Source organism: Pholcus phalangioides, unplaced genomic scaffold, assembly GCF_987345545.1.
Source record: "Pholcus phalangioides strain wild (caught in Gottingen) unplaced genomic scaffold, Ppha-v1.0 ptg000007l_1, whole genome shotgun sequence".
NCBI lineage: Eukaryota > Metazoa > Arthropoda > Arachnida > Araneae > Pholcidae > Pholcus > Pholcus phalangioides.
Genome location: NW_028301600.1, coordinates 13,062,748 through 13,082,251, shown reverse-complemented (window position 1 = coordinate 13,082,251; position 19,504 = coordinate 13,062,748). Strand labels below are relative to the sequence as shown.

The following is a 19,504-nucleotide window of genomic DNA, read 5'->3' as shown; positions in this document are numbered from 1 at the left end:
GCAATTTGTGCTGTTAGCTATGCAAAATACCCTGTATACATATTGTATGTATGCCTAGAACGGTGTCTCAGAGCCGAAAGAACACAAGTCTAAAAACCCATGACTGCTGCCTTGCAGTCGAGTGGTTAGCATGCTACTGTTTGATTGTATAGGTACAGGTTTGAATCCCAGTTTGAACATGGTTGTGTATATGCGATTGACTGTAGCAATTTCCCTGGACAGATTGTGTAGATATCTTGGGAAAATGTTTAACCATAACACTTTATGATTACCAGCACAAGTCTAAGACGTTTCTTTTGAGATAAAAATTTACTTTCATGGTTGCTATTGTAAGCAGGTATTGTTTCAACTTTACAGAGGCTCAACAATAAGGAAATAATGTCAGTATTTTTGTAAAATAATGCTTATGTTTCAAATACTATGCAAATTCCTAATTGGTACTTGTAAATATGGTCAGTAGATTGTATGTAAATAAATGGTATAAACTATAATTCTATTATAATTTGAACATGAGGTTTTTATTAATTTTAATTTGTAGAACTAACAAAGTGAAATAAACATAATATTCTCCAGATTTGGGAAAAATCTCGAAAAAAATCAGTAGAGTGGAACTTTGATTAATGAGCTTAATGTGTTCTACCAAAGTGCTTGTTATTCGAATCGCTCGTATATCAAATCAAACGTCCCCATAGGAAATAAAGGTTGATAAAAAAAAAAACCCAGGTTTTTGGTTTAAACCAGTTTTTTGTTTTAAATAGTATTAACATTAAAAACAATAAAATTTCTGAAAAATCATTCAAACTTTTAATAATTAATTAAAATAAAATGTTTATTTATGTGATTAACACTATATATTCCCATATTAATTAATCAATAAATATTTCTTACATTTTAACAAAAACCAACTTTTGCAATTTAATTATTTTTTGCTTAACTCAATGGATTACTTCATGTTTGAAAATTCTTTTAATGTTATTATAAATCATATAATATAAAGATGTTTTCTCCAGTCACTTTCAGTATGCTTAATTAGGAAGCTATTTTGCAAAAACTGATAAAATTAGAAGATTATAATGTATTTAATAAAGCATAAATAATGTAGATTGATTAGCGATGATTTACGATATACAGGGTGATTATAACTAAGATTCCGATTTCAAAACACTGTAAAAAAAAACCCAATTGTCAGAATGACTTGAAAATTGACATGAATATTCCTGGAGAAATGGAATTTTATTTGGTAAAGGGGAAAAAAATACTTAAAAATATAAAATTAATGACATCACCTAACAAGTGGGAAATTTGCTCGCAGAATGGAAACGATAGCCAGTCATGGCAAAAAAAGGTAACTTAATTATAGCATTGCACGATTTCATAATTCATGGAAACATCACACAAAAAAAAAAACAAATTAATTGAACAAATAACTACAACTTATCCAAAAAGTGTTAAATATTTTGTCCACCGTGTTCTGGCTACGAGGTGAAAGCATAAAAATTCTTATTCAACAACAGATCAGAGTATGCCATGGTCATGATGTGGATGTGCTTTCAATTCAACTTTATTAAACCAAACGCCCCGCACGTTAATATTCCTGAGGAACTTCTAACATATAGGGAATGTGCTGGAGATTGTAATTCACCAAAGTTTGCAATCTGACCACTGTTCATAACATTTTGAGGTACACCCCTCGCACAGCCAGAAGTTGCATGGGTTAAGTTGCATCCTGTTATTGTCAAAATGGGTCTTCAGCAGCTGCTTTGCTGGTATTACAATCTGCATCTTGATAGAAGTTGTTCTGTCCACACACTGATGCTGTGGAAGTGTTGAAATGATGTGGGTGCACAAAATAAATTATACTGCTGGCCAAGTACAGCATCATCTACTTGTGCATTTTGCACGACTTGCACTTTTTTTCTTTTGCGAAAGAAACTGCAATTGCTTTAGGAGTATCCATGCAAATTTTCAAGTCATTCTGACCAGTACTTATTACATAGTTTTGGAATCAAAACTTTAATTATAATCACCCTGTACATAGCTGATTATTTTTCATAAATCTGTTACTACTATACAGTAGAACCTTGATTAACTGGGCTTAACAGAGAAACTATAAAAAAAACAACTATTGAGTATTGTCTGAGGGATAGGCCTATATACAGTAGATGTGCTACTTCTTATGGGAAATAAAATGAAAATGTCTGTGAGGTAATGTGTAACTACTAGTACACTAGTCTTTGTCCTTTTGGGACAGCTGGTGTTTTTATTGTATTATAAGACCACCTGCCCCTAGCAAGATGGTGTCATTACTGTTGCTGCTTCTTTGTGAAGGGAAAAAGAAACCCTTGTGAGATAATACATCACTACATTTAGATGTATGATGCAATCCTTATTCATGAATTTGCTTAAGACAGAGCATCAAAATGTAGCCAAAGGATAGAAAATGTGGTAAGAATGAGAAATTTTGGCTAATAATGAATCAATATGATATTTTTCAAGGAAAAAATATTCAGGCCACTTTTATTTGATTTTTTGAAAAAAAACCACTTGGTTTAAACCATAATTTGTTCCACAATTATTCAATTATTCACATAAAAATGACAAAGAAAAACAGCATTCAATCAATATAACAACACAATAAATAATACAATAAAATATATATAATTCAATAATGATTATAAATTAACTTGCTCTAAACAGCAAGAGAGAGGAAAACTATCGTTTAGGATGATTTACGGACTCTGGTATTTGCAAATTTACTATTTTTGTGTGACTTTGAAAAAGAACCTATTCAATGACACTTCCTTTTGCCGCCTTTTAAAGATTTTTCGAGAATGGGAAATTGCATTGTCGTTGGATACATTCATTGCTTTCTTTGCTACAGCTTTATTTGATTTGTTCTTTTTACAAAATGTTACGCACAGATTTTTACATTCAACACATCTCTCTAGTCTCATTTAAAAAGTGAGGGACTTCTCACTTCCCTCAGATGCGATATCATCCATAAACTCTGAGGGAGTTCTCACTTCCTTCAGATGCGATACCATCCATAAACTCATGTGTGTGCAAAGGAAAGCCATCAGTTCACCTATGGTTAACTCCTGGCCATGTTCTACCACAAGTCCTTGAATGTCATCCTCATGCATCTCCAGTCCCAGTCTTTCCTTCAACAAATGTTAGCTCCTGTTCATGAGCCAGCCCCTCAAAGTCACGTTAAATAATCTAATCAGCCCACAGTTTTCTCCAAACAGAATTTAAAACACTTCAAGCGCACTTATGCATGGTTACAATGCTACACTTAGTTTTGTATCGTAAATAGTCATGCTCGTACATGTATTCACTTTTCGAGTGAGGAACGCTGATCAACACGCCCTAAAGAAGAGAACCCTCCTTCTTTAGGGGGGTGTTGTGCTGGCCGGGACTGTAGGGAAAAAATATTACCCACAATTCCACAGTAAGTGTGTGAACAAAAGCAAAAAACCATCAGCTCAGTTGTGATAACGTGAAAATAAATAAACAAAGCCCAAAAGTTTTGCTTGTTATGCAAATTGCTCGTTAACCGAAGTTCCACTGTATAAGGATTATCATTGTGTATCAAGAGGTAGATCATCATCATAATGCACCATCAAATTTTATATTGTTCTTGACATATTTTCTAAATCTGCTTTATTAGCACCACCATTGGTACTTATTTGCTGCAAAAAATTATAAGTTGGTTAATAAAATTCAGTCAGATGTTTCACTACTGTAAAAGTGGTTTCCGCATTACACTTTTGTGTATTACACCCCATAAAAGAAAGGACATTAACTTTAATGTTTCAAACAATATATGACTCCAAAACTTTGATGTCACTGCCTGACATTTGTACAATGGTCATCCATATTTGCAAAATAGAATTTAATCAAAGACGCAAAATGCCAGTTTTTGTTTTTAGTATCACCATTCTCTCTTTTTAGCCCTGTTTACATAGGAAATAGAAAAAGCGGGTTTAAAATCCGCTTCAAGAATTTTAACCAATGACTGCTCCCCATTTCTTTCCTTACAAAGGAAAAAGTCATCAAGTGGGTGCTAGAACTTCCAATGCTACCGCAATATTTGCACATGTGAATGGGCTTTTCCCTTTGTGTGGAAGTGTTCCCTTTAATGTATGAAAAATTATGATTTTCTTTGTGGTAAAATAAATTCATGGAACTGTATTACTCAACATATTTGAATTGGTACTTTTATTTTTATTGAAAGTGTATAGTACCAGTAATACAGTTAATTTGTTCTGCATTAATTAGTATTTTATTAATTTTTTTTATGCTTTAATTAGAACTAAAATGGCCTACCAAAAAAGTTACAAAATTTTTTAATTTTTTCATAATGTGTTACATATAAAGAGTTAAAAAAAATAAAACTCAGTAATGCTCCTTTCTCCAAGTCAGTGGTTTTCAAAATGAGAATTGTGAATCCTGGAGGTAACCAAGGGGTTGCTGATGAGGACAGAAATTAAACACTAACTACAGGTACTGTTCAAATTAAAAAATGGCGATTCCGATCAGTGTATTATGTGCATAAATTTGTCCTCATACGTAAATACCTAGCTCATTTAAAGATAAAATGATTTAATCCTTTGAACAATTTTTAAATTTTTCCTGATCCGCATTATAACTACCGCAGTGGAAATTACTAAACCTTCTAAATATTAGAGATATATAGATGGCTTTTTTTTTTCTCAGCCAGAGATATCAAGGAAACAGTTATTTTCTGGATATTATGCTGAGGTGAGCTCGGAAAGAAAAGTCATCACGTCTCCGCCGGGACTCGAACCCAGGCCCTCTTGCATACCGGGCAAGCATGCTACCATCTACACCACTGGAGACACATGAATCTGCCTTCCTAATTTCACGCACTGTGTCGTGAGGCGCTGAAGTAGAGGCATTAGTAGCCTCTCTTAACTTCAGGAAATGGCCCCCGGGTGGGACGGTTTAGAGAGATATAGATGGCTTTTTTTCTCAGCCAGAGATATCAAGGAAACAGTTATTTTCCGGATATTATGCTGAGGTGAGCTCGGAAAGAAAAGTCATCACGTCTCCGCCGGGACTCGAACCCAGGCCCTCTTGCATACCGGGCAAGCATGCTACCATCTACACCACTGGAGACACATGAATCTGCCTTCCTAATTTCACGCACTGTGTCGTGTATGCAAGAGGGCCTGGGTTCGAGTCCCGGCGGAGACGTGATGACTTTTCTTTCCGAGCTCACCTCAGCATAATATCCAGAAAATAACTGTTTCCTTGATATCTCTGGCTGAGAAAAAAAGCCATCTATATCTCTCTAAACCGTCCCACCCGGGGGCCATTTCCTGAAGTTAAGAGAGGCTACTAATGCCTCTACTTCAGCGCCTCACGACACAGTGCGTGAAATTAGGAAGACAGATTCATGTGTCTCCAGTGGTGTAGATGGTAGCATGCTTGCCCGGTATGCAAGAGGGCCTGGGTTCGAGTCCCGGCGGAGACGTGATGACTTTTCTTTCCGAGCTCACCTCAGCATAATATCCGGAAAATAACTGTTTCCTTCTAAATATTGTCACCTATTTTTAGAAGAATATTTTTTTTGATTGCATCAGCTAATAAATGCTTCCCCCCCCCCAGCAATAATAAAAACAAAGAGGGAAAACTATTGTTTTCTTTTATTTATGCAATAGGCATAATCAAAGCTAAAGGAATAACACATCCTTTCTCTCCCCTTCTGTTATCAGACTTTGAACAAAAGCTGACTCCGCTTACTGACAGTTGATTGACAGGACGGAGGCCCCAAAGCAGAATGTGCCAAAATCTGAGATGTACGTCGCAGAACAATTAGCGCTACTGCAGAACAATTTGGAAGAATTTTAAGAAAAAGTGCAAAAAAAAACACGATTACATGCATGGGGATTTTTATTACAGTAAATTTCCAGTCAGCTGAGGGCTCGTCGCAGAAAAGTGCAAACATTCTGCTTTGGGGGACAGAGGGAGGGGGAAGAAACATGTTATCAGACAAATTTCTCCATACGGAGCTTAGCTGAGCTGATGACTGCCAAAATGAGAGAGTTTTACGAAGACAAACAGTTTCGGGATCACTACTGTAAGGGTAAGCTTTAAAAAAAATCAAAATCTCAACATCCTTTTTATTTCTTCTATATTATTATTGATCATCAGCTTCAAAACGATATAAAAATAAATAAGAAAACCATTCTCAAATTTCATAAACTAAAATACTTAATTTTACTCACAGAGAGCAGTAAAAAATCTACAGAAAGCAGCTTATATAGCTCCATCATTCTTTACTTTTCAATAATTGCTTATACAGCTCCATCAGTATTTATTTTTTCAGTAACAGTCATCAAACAAATTCAATATTGTTTCTGAGTAACAAAAATGTTAATATTGAATTTTAAATCTTTAGCTAAAAAGCTAACATACTCAAATGCAAAATAAAACACAGCAAATAAACACAGCATACCAAAAATAGCCCAAATAAAAATTTGAACAATTCTTACTTTAAGAAAATAAACAAATAATATAACACATACTTTGATTATGATGCTTCCTTCATCATAGCCCAGTGCGACACTAATTGCACCTCGCAAACATGCAATTGTCCAAACTCGCTCCAGTCCATAATTCAGAGTACTCTCAAGTCTATAAGTATTTGCATGCCATATTCTCACAGTGCCTAAAAAGGAAGGAGTAAACCTTACAGTTATATATGTTCACGTTAACAAATACTAATTCAACCAAAGTCACTCCAGAACTGTTGAGAGAATTCTGGAAAAATACACGAAAAATATTTACAGGTCATAAGTTTTTTCGACAAAAACATAAGCGCCTTATACATGGGCAATATTAAGGTGAAAGGGGGGGCTTTTATCGTAAGTATGAACCTGCTTGGGAACATTTTCTCTCTCATAGGGATAAAAGGGGCTACAAAAATTTTTTGTAGACTTTTTTGGTGAATGTATGTGGATTCATACCTTTTTTTTCATAATCCTTTGTATGGCAAATGGAGAACAACTGCAGTCCTATACAAAAAGGTTTTAATAATTTTACCCCCTAAATAGGGCTTCAGGGATGATAATACATATCTCAATGAATAATGTTTGCAATTGAATCTATGACCACTTTTGGCACATAGTGACAAAAAAAAGTAAAGTTACACAGCCTTGTTTATCCATTAACACTGAAAAAAAGAAAAGAAAATTGACTAATTTATAAGTTAAATAATTCTAGTAGCTAGGGTTGCCCTTAGGGATGTGCAACAGGTGTGGCTGTACTGAGCCCCACGCTTCTGGTTATAAAAAAACTGAATTTTCACAAAAATTTCAATAATAAAACAAGGTTGCTGCATTTTGACAAAAAATGTTAGAAAAATCTAAATAATGCAATGAATAAGTGAGAATTATTCGTCACACACACACTAATTATATACAGTAATGATAAAATAAAAAACAATTCTTATTTGTTGAATGCAGATGTGGGAAGTGGTTGGAAAGGATGCACTAAACATCCCCAATCCAATATCTATTTATGGTAATATATATATGAGTGTGTATTATATCTTTCAAGATTGTATCAATAAAGGGTGTCTCCCTAGAGCAGGTGGAGACAGCCACAGAGACCGACAGATCGCAATTCAGCCTTCTGGTAAAGAGAAGTGGATGATATTTCACAAGAAATGGAGCCTCAGCCACCAACAATATGGCATAAGGGCATATGGCATATTTTTGGGTGTAGAATCCTCCAAGTGTTTCGCAAGTTATTAACAGATGATATTCAATGCATTTCAAAGTTTGTGAATAAGTTCCAAAATCCTTTTCCAAATGCTTTCATAGCATATAGGATACGCTTACTTTTCCAGTAACAGTGGCAAGTGTGGAAAGAAGCTTTTCACGCTTGAAATTAATAAAATCTTATTTAAGAACTGTGATTAGTCAAGAAAGACTGTCATCTTTAGTGACATTATTAATCGAAACAGACACATAGTGGATAAAATAAATTTTGATGATGTAATAGAGGACTTCACTGGTGTGAAAGCAAGAAAAACAAAAATTTTATAAGGTTAGTCAATTCAGACAATTAAGCTGTGAAGTTTTGTTGAAAAGCATTTGAAAATAAGCAACAGTGAGTCATATTAAATATTAATTAGTAAAGTATTTGTATTAAAATTAAAAAATTACATAATTTTTTTTTGCTTTACTGCCTTTTATATACTTACTCATTAACATTTTTACATAATTTTTTTTTATACTGAATAAGATTTTTTCTTTGGGAAGAGGGAATTGACAGCATCTAATTTTTCTCTTTGGGACCATTCAAGTATTACGTAAGCAGATTTTCATCCATTTTTGACACCCCCCCCCCCTTGTCAGCAAAACACTGACTCCCTCCCCCCCCCCAGCAGCAAAATTTCATCAGCAGTTTAGAATATTTCATATCTTCAAAAAGGGGTGGTTGATGACATAAGCAACCTTCAAACCCCCCTTCCCCCTTGTCATCAGAAGTCAGCAAATCCGAAACTCCCCCCCCCCTCATGCTGACGTAATACTTGAATGAGCCCTTTAGGCTCGATTGACAAAAACATTTTGTGGTGCTTACAGGGCCTCACAATCATTTTTGCACCAGACCCAGTATCTGGTAAGGGCGGCCTTGCTAGTAGCATCAGAAAAATACTTAAGTGTCATCCGAAGGCATTATTCTGAAGACCACACATGAAAATGAGGAACTGTCACAACCCTCTCTTATGCAGTAACACCCTCCTCCCCCACATTTTCACAACAAGATCTTCAATGGAGTCAAATCCACAGGTGTCTCTTGTACATTAGTTTTCATGTGTTCCCAGAAGACAGTCCAGTAGAAAAAAGTTGGGAGAGCATGGAAACCAAGAAAATAGTCCACCATATCAGATCTATTGTTCATTTTTCTAGAACTGAAAGAGGAATGTGATCCAAGGGGGGTTTCACATCTAACACTGATCTCAATGTGTACTATCGCCTTCTTGAATTTTTTTTATTGAAACAGATATAGTGAAAGTTAAAAAAATTGTCATGACATTGGTATTTACTGAAAGAAATATATTTGTTAAAGTTAAAAAAATCATTTCAGTATATAATCATACAGTATCATTATACCCTCTTTTGCTAGAGAACTCAGATGTCAATTGTAAAGCTCAGAAATTCAAAATTAATATTTGTCATTTAATTTGAAAAGGATGCCATTCTCTGTTATTATACAAAGTACAAATGATTGGATACTAAAAAAGAGAATTTCAGAAAGAAAATTCATGTGCCTCTGCAGGGAATCGAACCACCATCCCTTTTCAATTTCTGGGTGAGTGCTCACAAAAGACTTAGAGCATATATGTATGCTAAATGAGAAAACGGCCTTCTGACCCAAAGAATAGCTGTTTGTGGTATCCAGTCATTATTTTTTGTGCATTGTAAGCTACATACTTATAAGGCATGGAAATTTTTTATTCATATTTTTTTCCTTTTTAAATGCACTAAATATATAAAAACTTTAGTACTGCTGTTAAAACTTAAACTTTATAAATTATTGAATGTAATAGATTGGTTTAGTTTTTCCACATGCAAATTAAATACTTTAGGAAAGCTTCTGTAAAACTTATCAGTCTAATTTCAGATTTCTCAATAAAATATTTTTTATTGAACAAAGCATATTAACATTATATTGAGACTTAGTTAAAATATGAAAAAAAAGAGGAAACCAAATTTATTATTTTTAACACACACGGGACATGTTTTCAATTAATTTATGAACACCCAAAAAAATTCACTTCAGGTTGCTGTCATTCAATATTTAGTTTGTAGCACACAGTTATCTTCTTTTTTTTTAAGTTTTTTTGACTGGCACATAATACAGTGGAACTTTGGTTTACGAACATAACTTGTTCCGTAAATGTGCTTGTACTCTGAATCACTCATTATATCGAAACAAGTTTTCTCGTAGAAAATAATGGAAACTCAGAAACTCAGTTAAACAATTATTCATTAGTATAAAAATGACCGATAAAAACATTATTTTATCGATGATGCAACACAATAATAATATAATAAATCAGGGCTTGACGAATCAAAAAACAATCTAGGCATCAACCAAATATTTTAGGAGTCAAGCAAATTTTTTTTTCCCAAGCTAGTAATCATATAAAAAATTTTAGGTGCTCATATCAATTTTTTAGTTGCCATGGTGACCTGATGCCTGGGATTTGTCATGCCCTCTAATACAGTGAAATCTCTATACATAAATACTCTGCAAGCCATGAAAAAATATTGTTATAGAGGAATTATCGTTACATTGAGACACAGCAATTAGACTATAGGCATTTCAAAACAAAACTTGAAAAAATATCATTGTAGAGGAATTTATTATTGTATAGAGTATCGTTGTAGTGAAGTTTCACTGTAAATAATGCAACACAATAATACAATAATATTATAATGTAAACATACAAATAATGTTTACAAATTACCTTACTCTAAATGATGAGGGGGGAGGACTGTTGTTTAAGATGACTTACAAACTCACAGCAATCTGCTTCTTTTCGTGTGATTTTAAAAAGGAACACACACACACACCATACACACTCTCTATTTTCCTCTTTTTGAGGATTTTGTAGAAATGGGAAATTGCATTGTCATTAGACAGATTTATTGCTTGTTGCAGTGCTACAGCTTTATATGATGGTGGTTTTTTTCCTACAAAATGTGTGTGTTGTACTGCTTCTCCATATTTTACACATCTGTCTAATCCAATTTGAAATTAGGGGGGGGGGAGAGAGATTCCTAATTTCTCTCCTCCTCAGACATGATCCTGTTTATAAGCTCTTGCTGCTGCTTGCAACAGTTCAAATTGCATGTCATGGCATCAGTTTGTCTATAGTTAACTCCTGTACCAGTTTTTGAACGTTGTCTTTCACCTCCAGTCCCATCTGTGATGGATCACATGTCACATCTCTGGGATGAGTGAGTATTATGAGGCAACTCAACACTGACAAGAGTTGTGAATGAACTCAAAATCATTATTTTTAATTTCTACAAAATATTTAATAATTAGATTAGAGTTTTACAAATTTTGACAAATTTAAAGTTTTTATCACCATGGATCGCTGGTTTGTATCTACAAACACTGAGAGTCAATTCATAGTACCTGGATGTGTTTTATGTCAACTTGTCCATTCCTTTATCTCAGGAGATATTACATAAACAAGCAGCCTGGTGTAGAATCCCGGAATATGGAGAACTGAAGAGGTATCCCAAGACTAAGGCCCCAGATAGAGTTAACCAGCAAGCTGTGAAGCGCAGCTGAATATGTAACATGAGGAGCCAGCAAATCGCCAATATTATGATAGGGGAGGTCCTGCGGATCGTCAGTGGGAATCCCACGGAGGGTCATCATCAACCTCAGAGAATGACAATATATTTGTGCAATATAAATTTAATTTAAAAAGAAATGTTGTAAATGTGATTATACTTAAGTGCAATATTCACCTCCATGCCGTTTGTGGGCCATGGAAGGTGGTCCACGGCCCACAACGGTCAATAACATCATGAAATTCTTCAATGTGCAATAAGCCTAGTATTGTAGACACTGGCCAGGTCTCCAATGCTTTCATTTTTAGTTGTTGCCAGATTTCATATGACATTGTTGTACAATATTGTTTTACTCTGTGTGACTATGAAAATAAGTATTTTTCTGTCCGAATATTTTAGTTTTACAGGGCTGCCGATCCCACTTCCTGATGGGTCATTGTAACACGGTGGATGATGGGAATTATTTCTCTCAAATACCAGCAGTCAAACACAACTATTTCCTTTTACTAGGCGCTTGCCCAGTGAGGTGTGTGCTGGATAACATCTCTTCCGTTACTATGTACCATTGATTTCAGTGGTGACTTATTAGCACCGCTCGAGTCGTCTGACCTCTCCATCTGGCTGCCATATCATTGTCTGTTAGGTACTGGATCATGCGTTCTCCTGTGCTATGGTGAGAGCTTGCCGCTGACAACCGGGTCTTGTCAATGCTGTCCTTGGGATCATTCACGTTGGAGAAGCATCGCTGCTGGGAGATGCTCAACCTGGACATTTGTGACTGGAAGCTGTGGTTCCTGTAATGTAGAAACTGTAAATGGTGCCTCGACGAATTGCACCAGTGAGAGCCAACCAATTTATTGAATTTTTGTTTTTAAAAAAAAACTTTAACATAGAATTAATACTGTGGTATTGAAATGCTTTTTCTTGTGCAAAAAAAGGCTTAACTTAAAATAACTGAATAAATGATTTTAAGTGGAAAACAGTGTCGTTTATTTCTGTCATTTGTTTAATGAATTTCATGTTGGGAAATATTAAAAATAAACTGGGAATGTATTGAAAAATATGGTACAAATATAGGTGAAGAAGAAAATACAAGTGCAAAGAAATGCCATATATATATATACGGCCGGCTATGGGAGAGGTGGCCAATCAATGCCAACCATACCAGATTTACATATCTTGTCTGCACCTCCTCCATCACCACCAGATGGCACCAGCGGTTATGACTGAATGCTTTGCGCAAACGATGACATAAACAATGAGGTGGGCCACTCTGAATGACAATGCAGCATTACATCTCATGGTATCTGGTTGATACTTGATATTGGCATGATAACAAGTGAAAATATTAATTAAAAACTATCAAATATCAATTAAATAACACTTATTATGTGAATGGGGTGATTACACCCATTGCGGTCCATAATGTTACACATCATCTTACCAAAGAACACAATCTCTTCAGCACAACTGGTTGCTCCTGTTCATGAGCTAACCATTCAAAGTCATATTCAATAATTCAATCAGTTTATCAAAGCACGGTTTTTTCTAAGCAGAACGGAGTGTTCTTTTGATTACCCCCCCCCCCCATATACTAGCCTTTTTCTATGATCTTGAAACAGCGCACAATAAACAAAGAAATTTTCAAAACCCTTGGAGTGTAAGGTTTGATCAATTTGGCATGCTGATTGGAGACTGCATGGGAGAAGATTACCCACAGTACATGTGATGGTGAAAGCAAAGAACCATCACTTCAGTTATGAACATATGGAAGTAAAAGTAATTATGGAAGTAAACAAAGTGCAAAATTTTTGCGCATAATGCGAATCACCGCTCCTTCATCAAGTCAAAATTTTTTTAAATGTTTGCTCATTTCGTGAATCATAAACCAAAGTTCCATTGTGTTTATTTTTTATGGTTTCAAACCTGTAAGATCATATGTCGAGCACAAGGCTCATATATCACAGTGAAAAAAATTGATGGGAAAAATCTAATTTTTCTTAATATATAAAAACCATTTTCTCAAATATAGATAAAAATTTCAACATGTCAAAGAAAACGGTTGATACTAACCATCCTCTGATCCTGTCATTATTATTGGCAGTTCTGGGTGGAATGTGACAGCTGAAATATTTTGAGTATGTCCTTCTAGCGTTTGAATACAAGTTTTATTCTGACAAAGGAAAAAGATAATTAGTTATCATATAATCAGCTGTAGCGTAAAAACCATTATTCTCATCAACTTGCATTATATGATATTTACGCAACAGTTTTAATTCAAGAAAAATTGATGCAAATACACTAATCTAAGAAAAACAATCTGTGGTACTGATTACTGAATGAATGCTATAACTCTGCTGCTGGACTTATTCTATTGCAGAGCAGTCCAGCTTTGTGACATAGTCCAGTGGTACTGATTACTGTATATGTTTCGTATGTTGACAATCGTATGAATGGACACATAGCACTCCCTCCCATCATAAGCAGGAAAAACAAACATACTGTGATGCCAGATGATATAAATAAATGACCGTAATGGGATGTATACTACAATCTAATCAGGTTAAGACAAAATATATATATATACACACACACAATTCACATTTCAGTTACCAATTTCTTTATGGAAAAATTTGAGGAGCAGGTAATAACATCAGTGCCTTTCCAACCAAAAACTTGACTTCACTACATTGGTGATACTTTCATTATTTGGGGCATGGAGAAGAAAAACTTCACTGGCTCTTGGACCATCTCAACAGAATTCATGAAAACATCAAGTTCATTATGGGAAATAAAAAAGAAAAACAGCTTCCTGTTCTTATACGTTCCGGTCAGATGTCAGGGACAACGTTAAGGCCACAACATCTACCCCAAGCCCACTCATACCAGCAGATGCATTCATAAGCTCTCCAATCACCATCCTCATCAAAAGAGAGGCGTACTATAAACCTTGATTGAGAGGGCAAGAGGACTGTGCGAAGAAAATTATCTAAGTAAGGGGATTGAGCACTTAAAAATCAGTTTTCTGCTCACACAAAAAGATGGAGGGAGGTCCTAATACACAAAAGACAACATCGAAAAAGCCTTACGCCCTATCAAGGAATCGCAAGTGGAAAATGAGGAGCAACCATTAATTGGAAAAGCTGTGCTGCCCTTTATCCCCAAAGTGACGGTAAGAATCAGCAAGATCCTGAAAAACATCATATAGGGACCCTTTTTAAACCAATCAAGAAAAATATGTGAAATGCTGCGATCAGTGAAAAAACCACAGTGATTCTTTATCAAATCCAGGGATCTACAGAATACCATGCACGTGTGGGCAAGTTTACATTGGAACCACAAAAAGATCTGTAGCCATAAGAATAAAAGTGCAGATGCAGAATGGGCCAAACAGAAAAGGTGGCAGAGCATGCATGCATTTATTAACAACCAGTGTAAAATTCAGTGAAACACAGGTATAGCTAATGTTGAACATTTCTTGCCACACATTGGCAGAGAGGCTATTGAAATCTACAAGCACACAAACAGCTACAACAGTAAAGAAGAAACTGTAAAATTGAGCAGAACCGGGACCCCAGCACTCTGAAGAATGAGAATCTTTCTCTTGGGGAATTGAATAATCCAAGGTCAAAATTTTAAAGCACATATGGCTTGTTTGTTCATCTTGTTTTAAGGTTGCATTAGTTTTAAGAGTTAGAAATTAAGAGTCACCACTGGGGCACAGATAGCACACTTTTAAAGTTGAGAATTTCAACATAATTTACTTTTACATGAATGCTAAACATTAAAAATATAATACAGAGTCAGTTCACGCAACCGTCTGGTTTCGAGCCAGTTAAGAGAATGTGTGTTTCCTTATCTTTTCTCATCTTTTTTTTGCTTACTGAATTAGCCACGTAAAAGCAAGAAGCAGGTGCAAGAGTTTGTCACACGTACATTACTAGATAAATGTACCATTGAGTCACCTCACTCTTCAACGTCCAGCAACAGAATGACGACAACAGCCAATCAGATAACTCAAGTGCTTCTTGACCAATCGGGTTTTTCTGACCTAAGAAACGTTTCTGCTTCACACACAGTCATGGGATCAATTGACCAATCGGAAGACAATAGTGCAAACCAAGCCACTTGAGGGAATAAATTTTACCCGAAACTGTGAAAAATTTGACTTTTGTTCAAGTTATGCGATTTCTCTTGAAGGTGCTAACCGCTAGTGTTGGCGAAACACCGAGGACAAACTGAAATAGATGACGGTCTTCAAGCCAAATAGTAAATTTTCATTATACTTACAGGGTGTTCGTAAACTGTTCAGAAGAATTTGGATGGGACCAATCAAGACAAACAATTTCTACTATGGAACCTATGGCTAAGTTTAGCTTTTCTGACACTCTGAGTATATTGCAATCATAGGTTCCATTGTAAAAATTATTTGCCTTGATGGGTGTATTATCATCAATCCAATATTTTCTAAACAGTTAACGAAAACCCTGTATGTTAACATCGTTTTATTACTCTAAAAACAGAATGTAAATATATTTCCAAAATGAACATACCTGATAATCCCAAATTTTCACTAATCTATCATCAGCTCCTGAAATCAGATACGGCTTCTCCCCACCATGGTAATAATCAACACAATTGACACCTTTCTCATGGCCTTCTAATGTGAAATTGGGTGAAGTAGAACCCAACTGCCAAACCTAAAACAAGAATTAAAATCCTGATAAAACTGAAAACTGATAATTAGATATAAATACTCAAGAACTGGGGCGCACACCCTTTCCAGATGGGGGCCTAGATAAGCGATATTGATAATGAACACAATGGTCTGAAATATTCACACACAATGGTCCATGTTATTTTTCTATCCAATAACAACTGATAAACATCATTCAATCCATTACAAGGACCAAACCCAGCTCAGCCCCATTTCTTGTTGTTTTGTTTGCAAAGAAATTGACAAAATAAGTTGTTGAGAGTGCATTTGACCTTGATCTTTGATGCTTGGAGCAGAAAAGATAAAGTCTCATCACTTTTAATACCTGTGGTTAAGTAGTGCCCTCACTGGAAACAGAGCGAACCATAGCGAGGTGCACTGTGCTCGCATGAGTCAAACTGAATGATGTTGATGTTTTGCCCCCCCGCTTACAATTCTGCTTCATTTTCACGCATGGGGGCTCACTCCCATTCTTACAATTTTACTTAATTTCTCAATGGGGGAATATACAGTAGGGTGGATCGAGAAATTGAAATGTGGATAAAACAATTGGCTTGGGGTACAAAAGTTCTTTTAAGCATACTAGCATAAATGCAAAAATTTTTTCAATTTCAATTAATTTCTTCCGGTGCCCCAAGACACTTAAATATTTGTCAAAAATCAATTTTTATGCAAATTTTGAATAAAAAATAAAAAAATGAGTATAATAATTGATTTCACAGGGAAAATAGTATAGGCAGAGAATGAAAAATAATTTATTGTTTATTATTAAATTATAGTAGTAAAAGTTGGAATCCATGGTAAAAGTTGGAAGAAATAGTGAAAATATTCTTGCCATACCCAAGCAGTTGAAAGATGCATTCGCCTAGTGTGTGTGGAGAAGAGACACGGCTTCATATTGAATAGGATAAAATCAAGAAGCCATATCAAACATTTTAATACCAAAAAGCATTACAACATTTAGAAATATGTAAATCTTCAAATTCATACAAGTTTTATGATTTATTGCTTTGATTTTTAAATTTATACTTCATGTATCATTATAAAATTATTATTTATAAGTTTTATACCTGAATACTCTGCAAAATTTATAAACATTTTTCATTAACTTACAATTTTTAATACATTTTTATAAAAGTGTGAATTTTTAACTATTTTGGGGGCCACTTGGCCACCAGAAGACATGAGTGGACTTCAATAAAAAAATTATGTAACATATCTATATCCAAGACACAACTTTCCCACCCCATTAGTAATTTTGAAAAAATTCTTTTTTTATAAATTTTCATCAAAATGACAATTTTTAACTATTTTTGGGGCGCTTGGGGCACCGGAAGATATGAATAGATTTCAATAAAAAAAATTACGAAAACTAATATATGCCCAAGACACAACTTTCCCACTCCACGCTAAAAGTTTTTTTTTTTTCAAATTCAAATCAAATTTATTCCAATTCAAGATATGTAATATATTACAATTTATAATATATTGTTAGTCGACAAGAGGCCGGTGCCTGTACAGTCGACCATAGACAATTTTTATGATCAAACTATTAGTAGAAGGGAAAGGGTACATATTAAATGTGTTAAATAGAATGCATCTATACATCTAACAGCATAAATAATAGTTATAAATATACACACATTCGTAATTATATACTATTACAAATGAAAACACTATCCAAATACAATTTTCGTATAATACATTTAAATAAATTTCATATCTGTTGCTGAGTTAGATAGAATTACAGCACACACAGGCATAAAAGTAATAGGAATTTTGCTATTGGATATGAAAGTATACATCAATATTGTCTATTGTCTATTGATAAGATTAATTTGAAAATTGCGTTTTTCAATTTTGTGTAGGTAGGTAAATTTTGAATTTCTAAAGGTAATGCATTGTAAAGTTTAGGAGCTAAGTAGTAGAAATGTTTCTGGATTTCGACAGTGCAGTACAGTAAAAATTTCAGTTGGTCGCCACAGTGGTACATCATTATTTACAACACATATAATGACTTATCCTGGTATAGAGTGAGAAGAAATTGGTATATAACATTATGTCTAAAAGGTAATAATTTTAAGGTTCTGTATATTGGAGTATGAGAACTAACAGTATTCATGGTTCTAAAACATCTATTTTGAATTGACACTATTGATTGCAAATTTGTTTTATAGTCTCCACCCCAGATTATTGCACCATAGTTTATAGCGGAATAAAACAGTGGATGATATAAATCATTCAAAAACTTGCTAGTAACTTTGTGTTTAAGATAAAAAAGTTTTATATACAATAAAACAGAGTTTCTTTGAAATTTCGTCAGTATGTGTTTTCTATTTTAAATTCTGATTGATATGGAGATCCAGGTATTTATTTACTTCAACTTTAAGTGTTTTATTACAAGAGCAATTGGGGTTTAAATTGCAGGTTGGACTATGGAATTTTAAGTTTAGATCAAATTCAGTGTTAATTAAATTAAAATGAATATATTTAGTTTTAGCAAGATTCAGGGGTAGATCATTTGCAACAAACCATTTTCTAATTACACGAAGGTCTTGGTTGATCCCAGCTGTTAGTGTATTAATGTTGTTTGAAGAATACAATATTACCGAATCATCTGCATACATTATCATGGTTCTGAAAATCTTTAATTTGCAGAAATCATTTATAAAAATTATGAAAAGTAATGAAGCCAAATTTGATCCCTGAGGAACTCCTCTGTTTATTGTAGTATAATTACTTAATTGATTCTGTACTTTAACTCTATGTTGACAATTGTGAAGGTAGGAGATGAACCAATTTTTTTTCAGAGTATTTCCTCTAATTCCACAGGAATCAAGTTTATTAATTTATATGGAATGGTTGACATTAAAAAAGCTTTGGAGATATCTAAAAAAATAGCACAACAGTGTATCTATTCAAGGAAACAGTTATTTTCCGGATATTATGCTGAGGTGAGCTCGGAAAGAAAAGTCATCACGTCTCCGCCGGCACTCGAACCCAGGCCCTCTTGCATACCGGGCAAGCATGCTACCATCTACACCACTGGAGACAAATGAATCTGCCTTCCTAATTTCACGCACTGTGTCGTGAGGCGCTGAAGTAGAGGCATTAGTAGCCTCTCTTAACTTCAGGAAATGGCCCCCGGGTGGGACGGTTTAGAGAGATATAGATGGCTTTTTTCTCAGCCAGAGATATCAAGGAAACAGTTATTTTCCGGATATTATGCTGAGGTGAGCTCGGAAAGAAAAGTCATCACGTCTCCGCCGGCACTCGAACCCAGGCCCTCTTGCATACCGGGCAAGCATGCTACCATCTACACCACTGGAGACACATGAATCTGCCTTCCTAATTTCACGCACTGTGTCGTGAGGCGTTGAAGTAGAGGCATTAGTAGCCTCTCTTAACTTCAGGAAATCTATTCTATTGTATCTAT

At 34.8% G+C, this 19,504-nt stretch overlaps 1 protein-coding gene and 3 non-coding genes across 8 annotated transcripts in view; 1 reads left to right on the top strand and 3 right to left on the bottom strand.

The window, feature by feature from the left end:
• LOC149084938 (coatomer subunit beta'-like) overlaps positions 1-19,504 on the bottom strand; it is a 115,486-nt gene that overhangs the window by 58,749 nt on the left and 37,233 nt on the right. For all 5 annotated transcript variants that reach the window (XM_089232676.1, XM_089232675.1, XM_089232679.1 and 2 more), the window contains exons 6-8: positions 15,905-16,051; positions 13,425-13,524; positions 6,555-6,697 (exon numbers count right to left, since the gene is read on the bottom strand). In XM_089232676.1, coding sequence (XP_089088802.1) covers positions 6,555-6,697; positions 13,425-13,524; positions 15,905-16,051 — 390 coding nt within the window. The remainder of the gene's footprint in view (positions 1-6,554; positions 6,698-13,424; positions 13,525-15,904; positions 16,052-19,504) is intronic.
• TRNAT-GGU (transfer RNA threonine (anticodon GGU)) lies at positions 4,790-4,863 on the bottom strand. Its single transcript has one exon. It is a non-coding gene; the product is annotated as a tRNA-Thr (tRNA).
• Positions 5,070-5,143, bottom strand: TRNAT-GGU (transfer RNA threonine (anticodon GGU)). The gene has a single exon. It is a non-coding gene; the product is annotated as a tRNA-Thr (tRNA).
• TRNAT-GGU (transfer RNA threonine (anticodon GGU)) lies at positions 5,427-5,500 on the top strand. The gene has a single exon. It is a non-coding gene; the product is annotated as a tRNA-Thr (tRNA).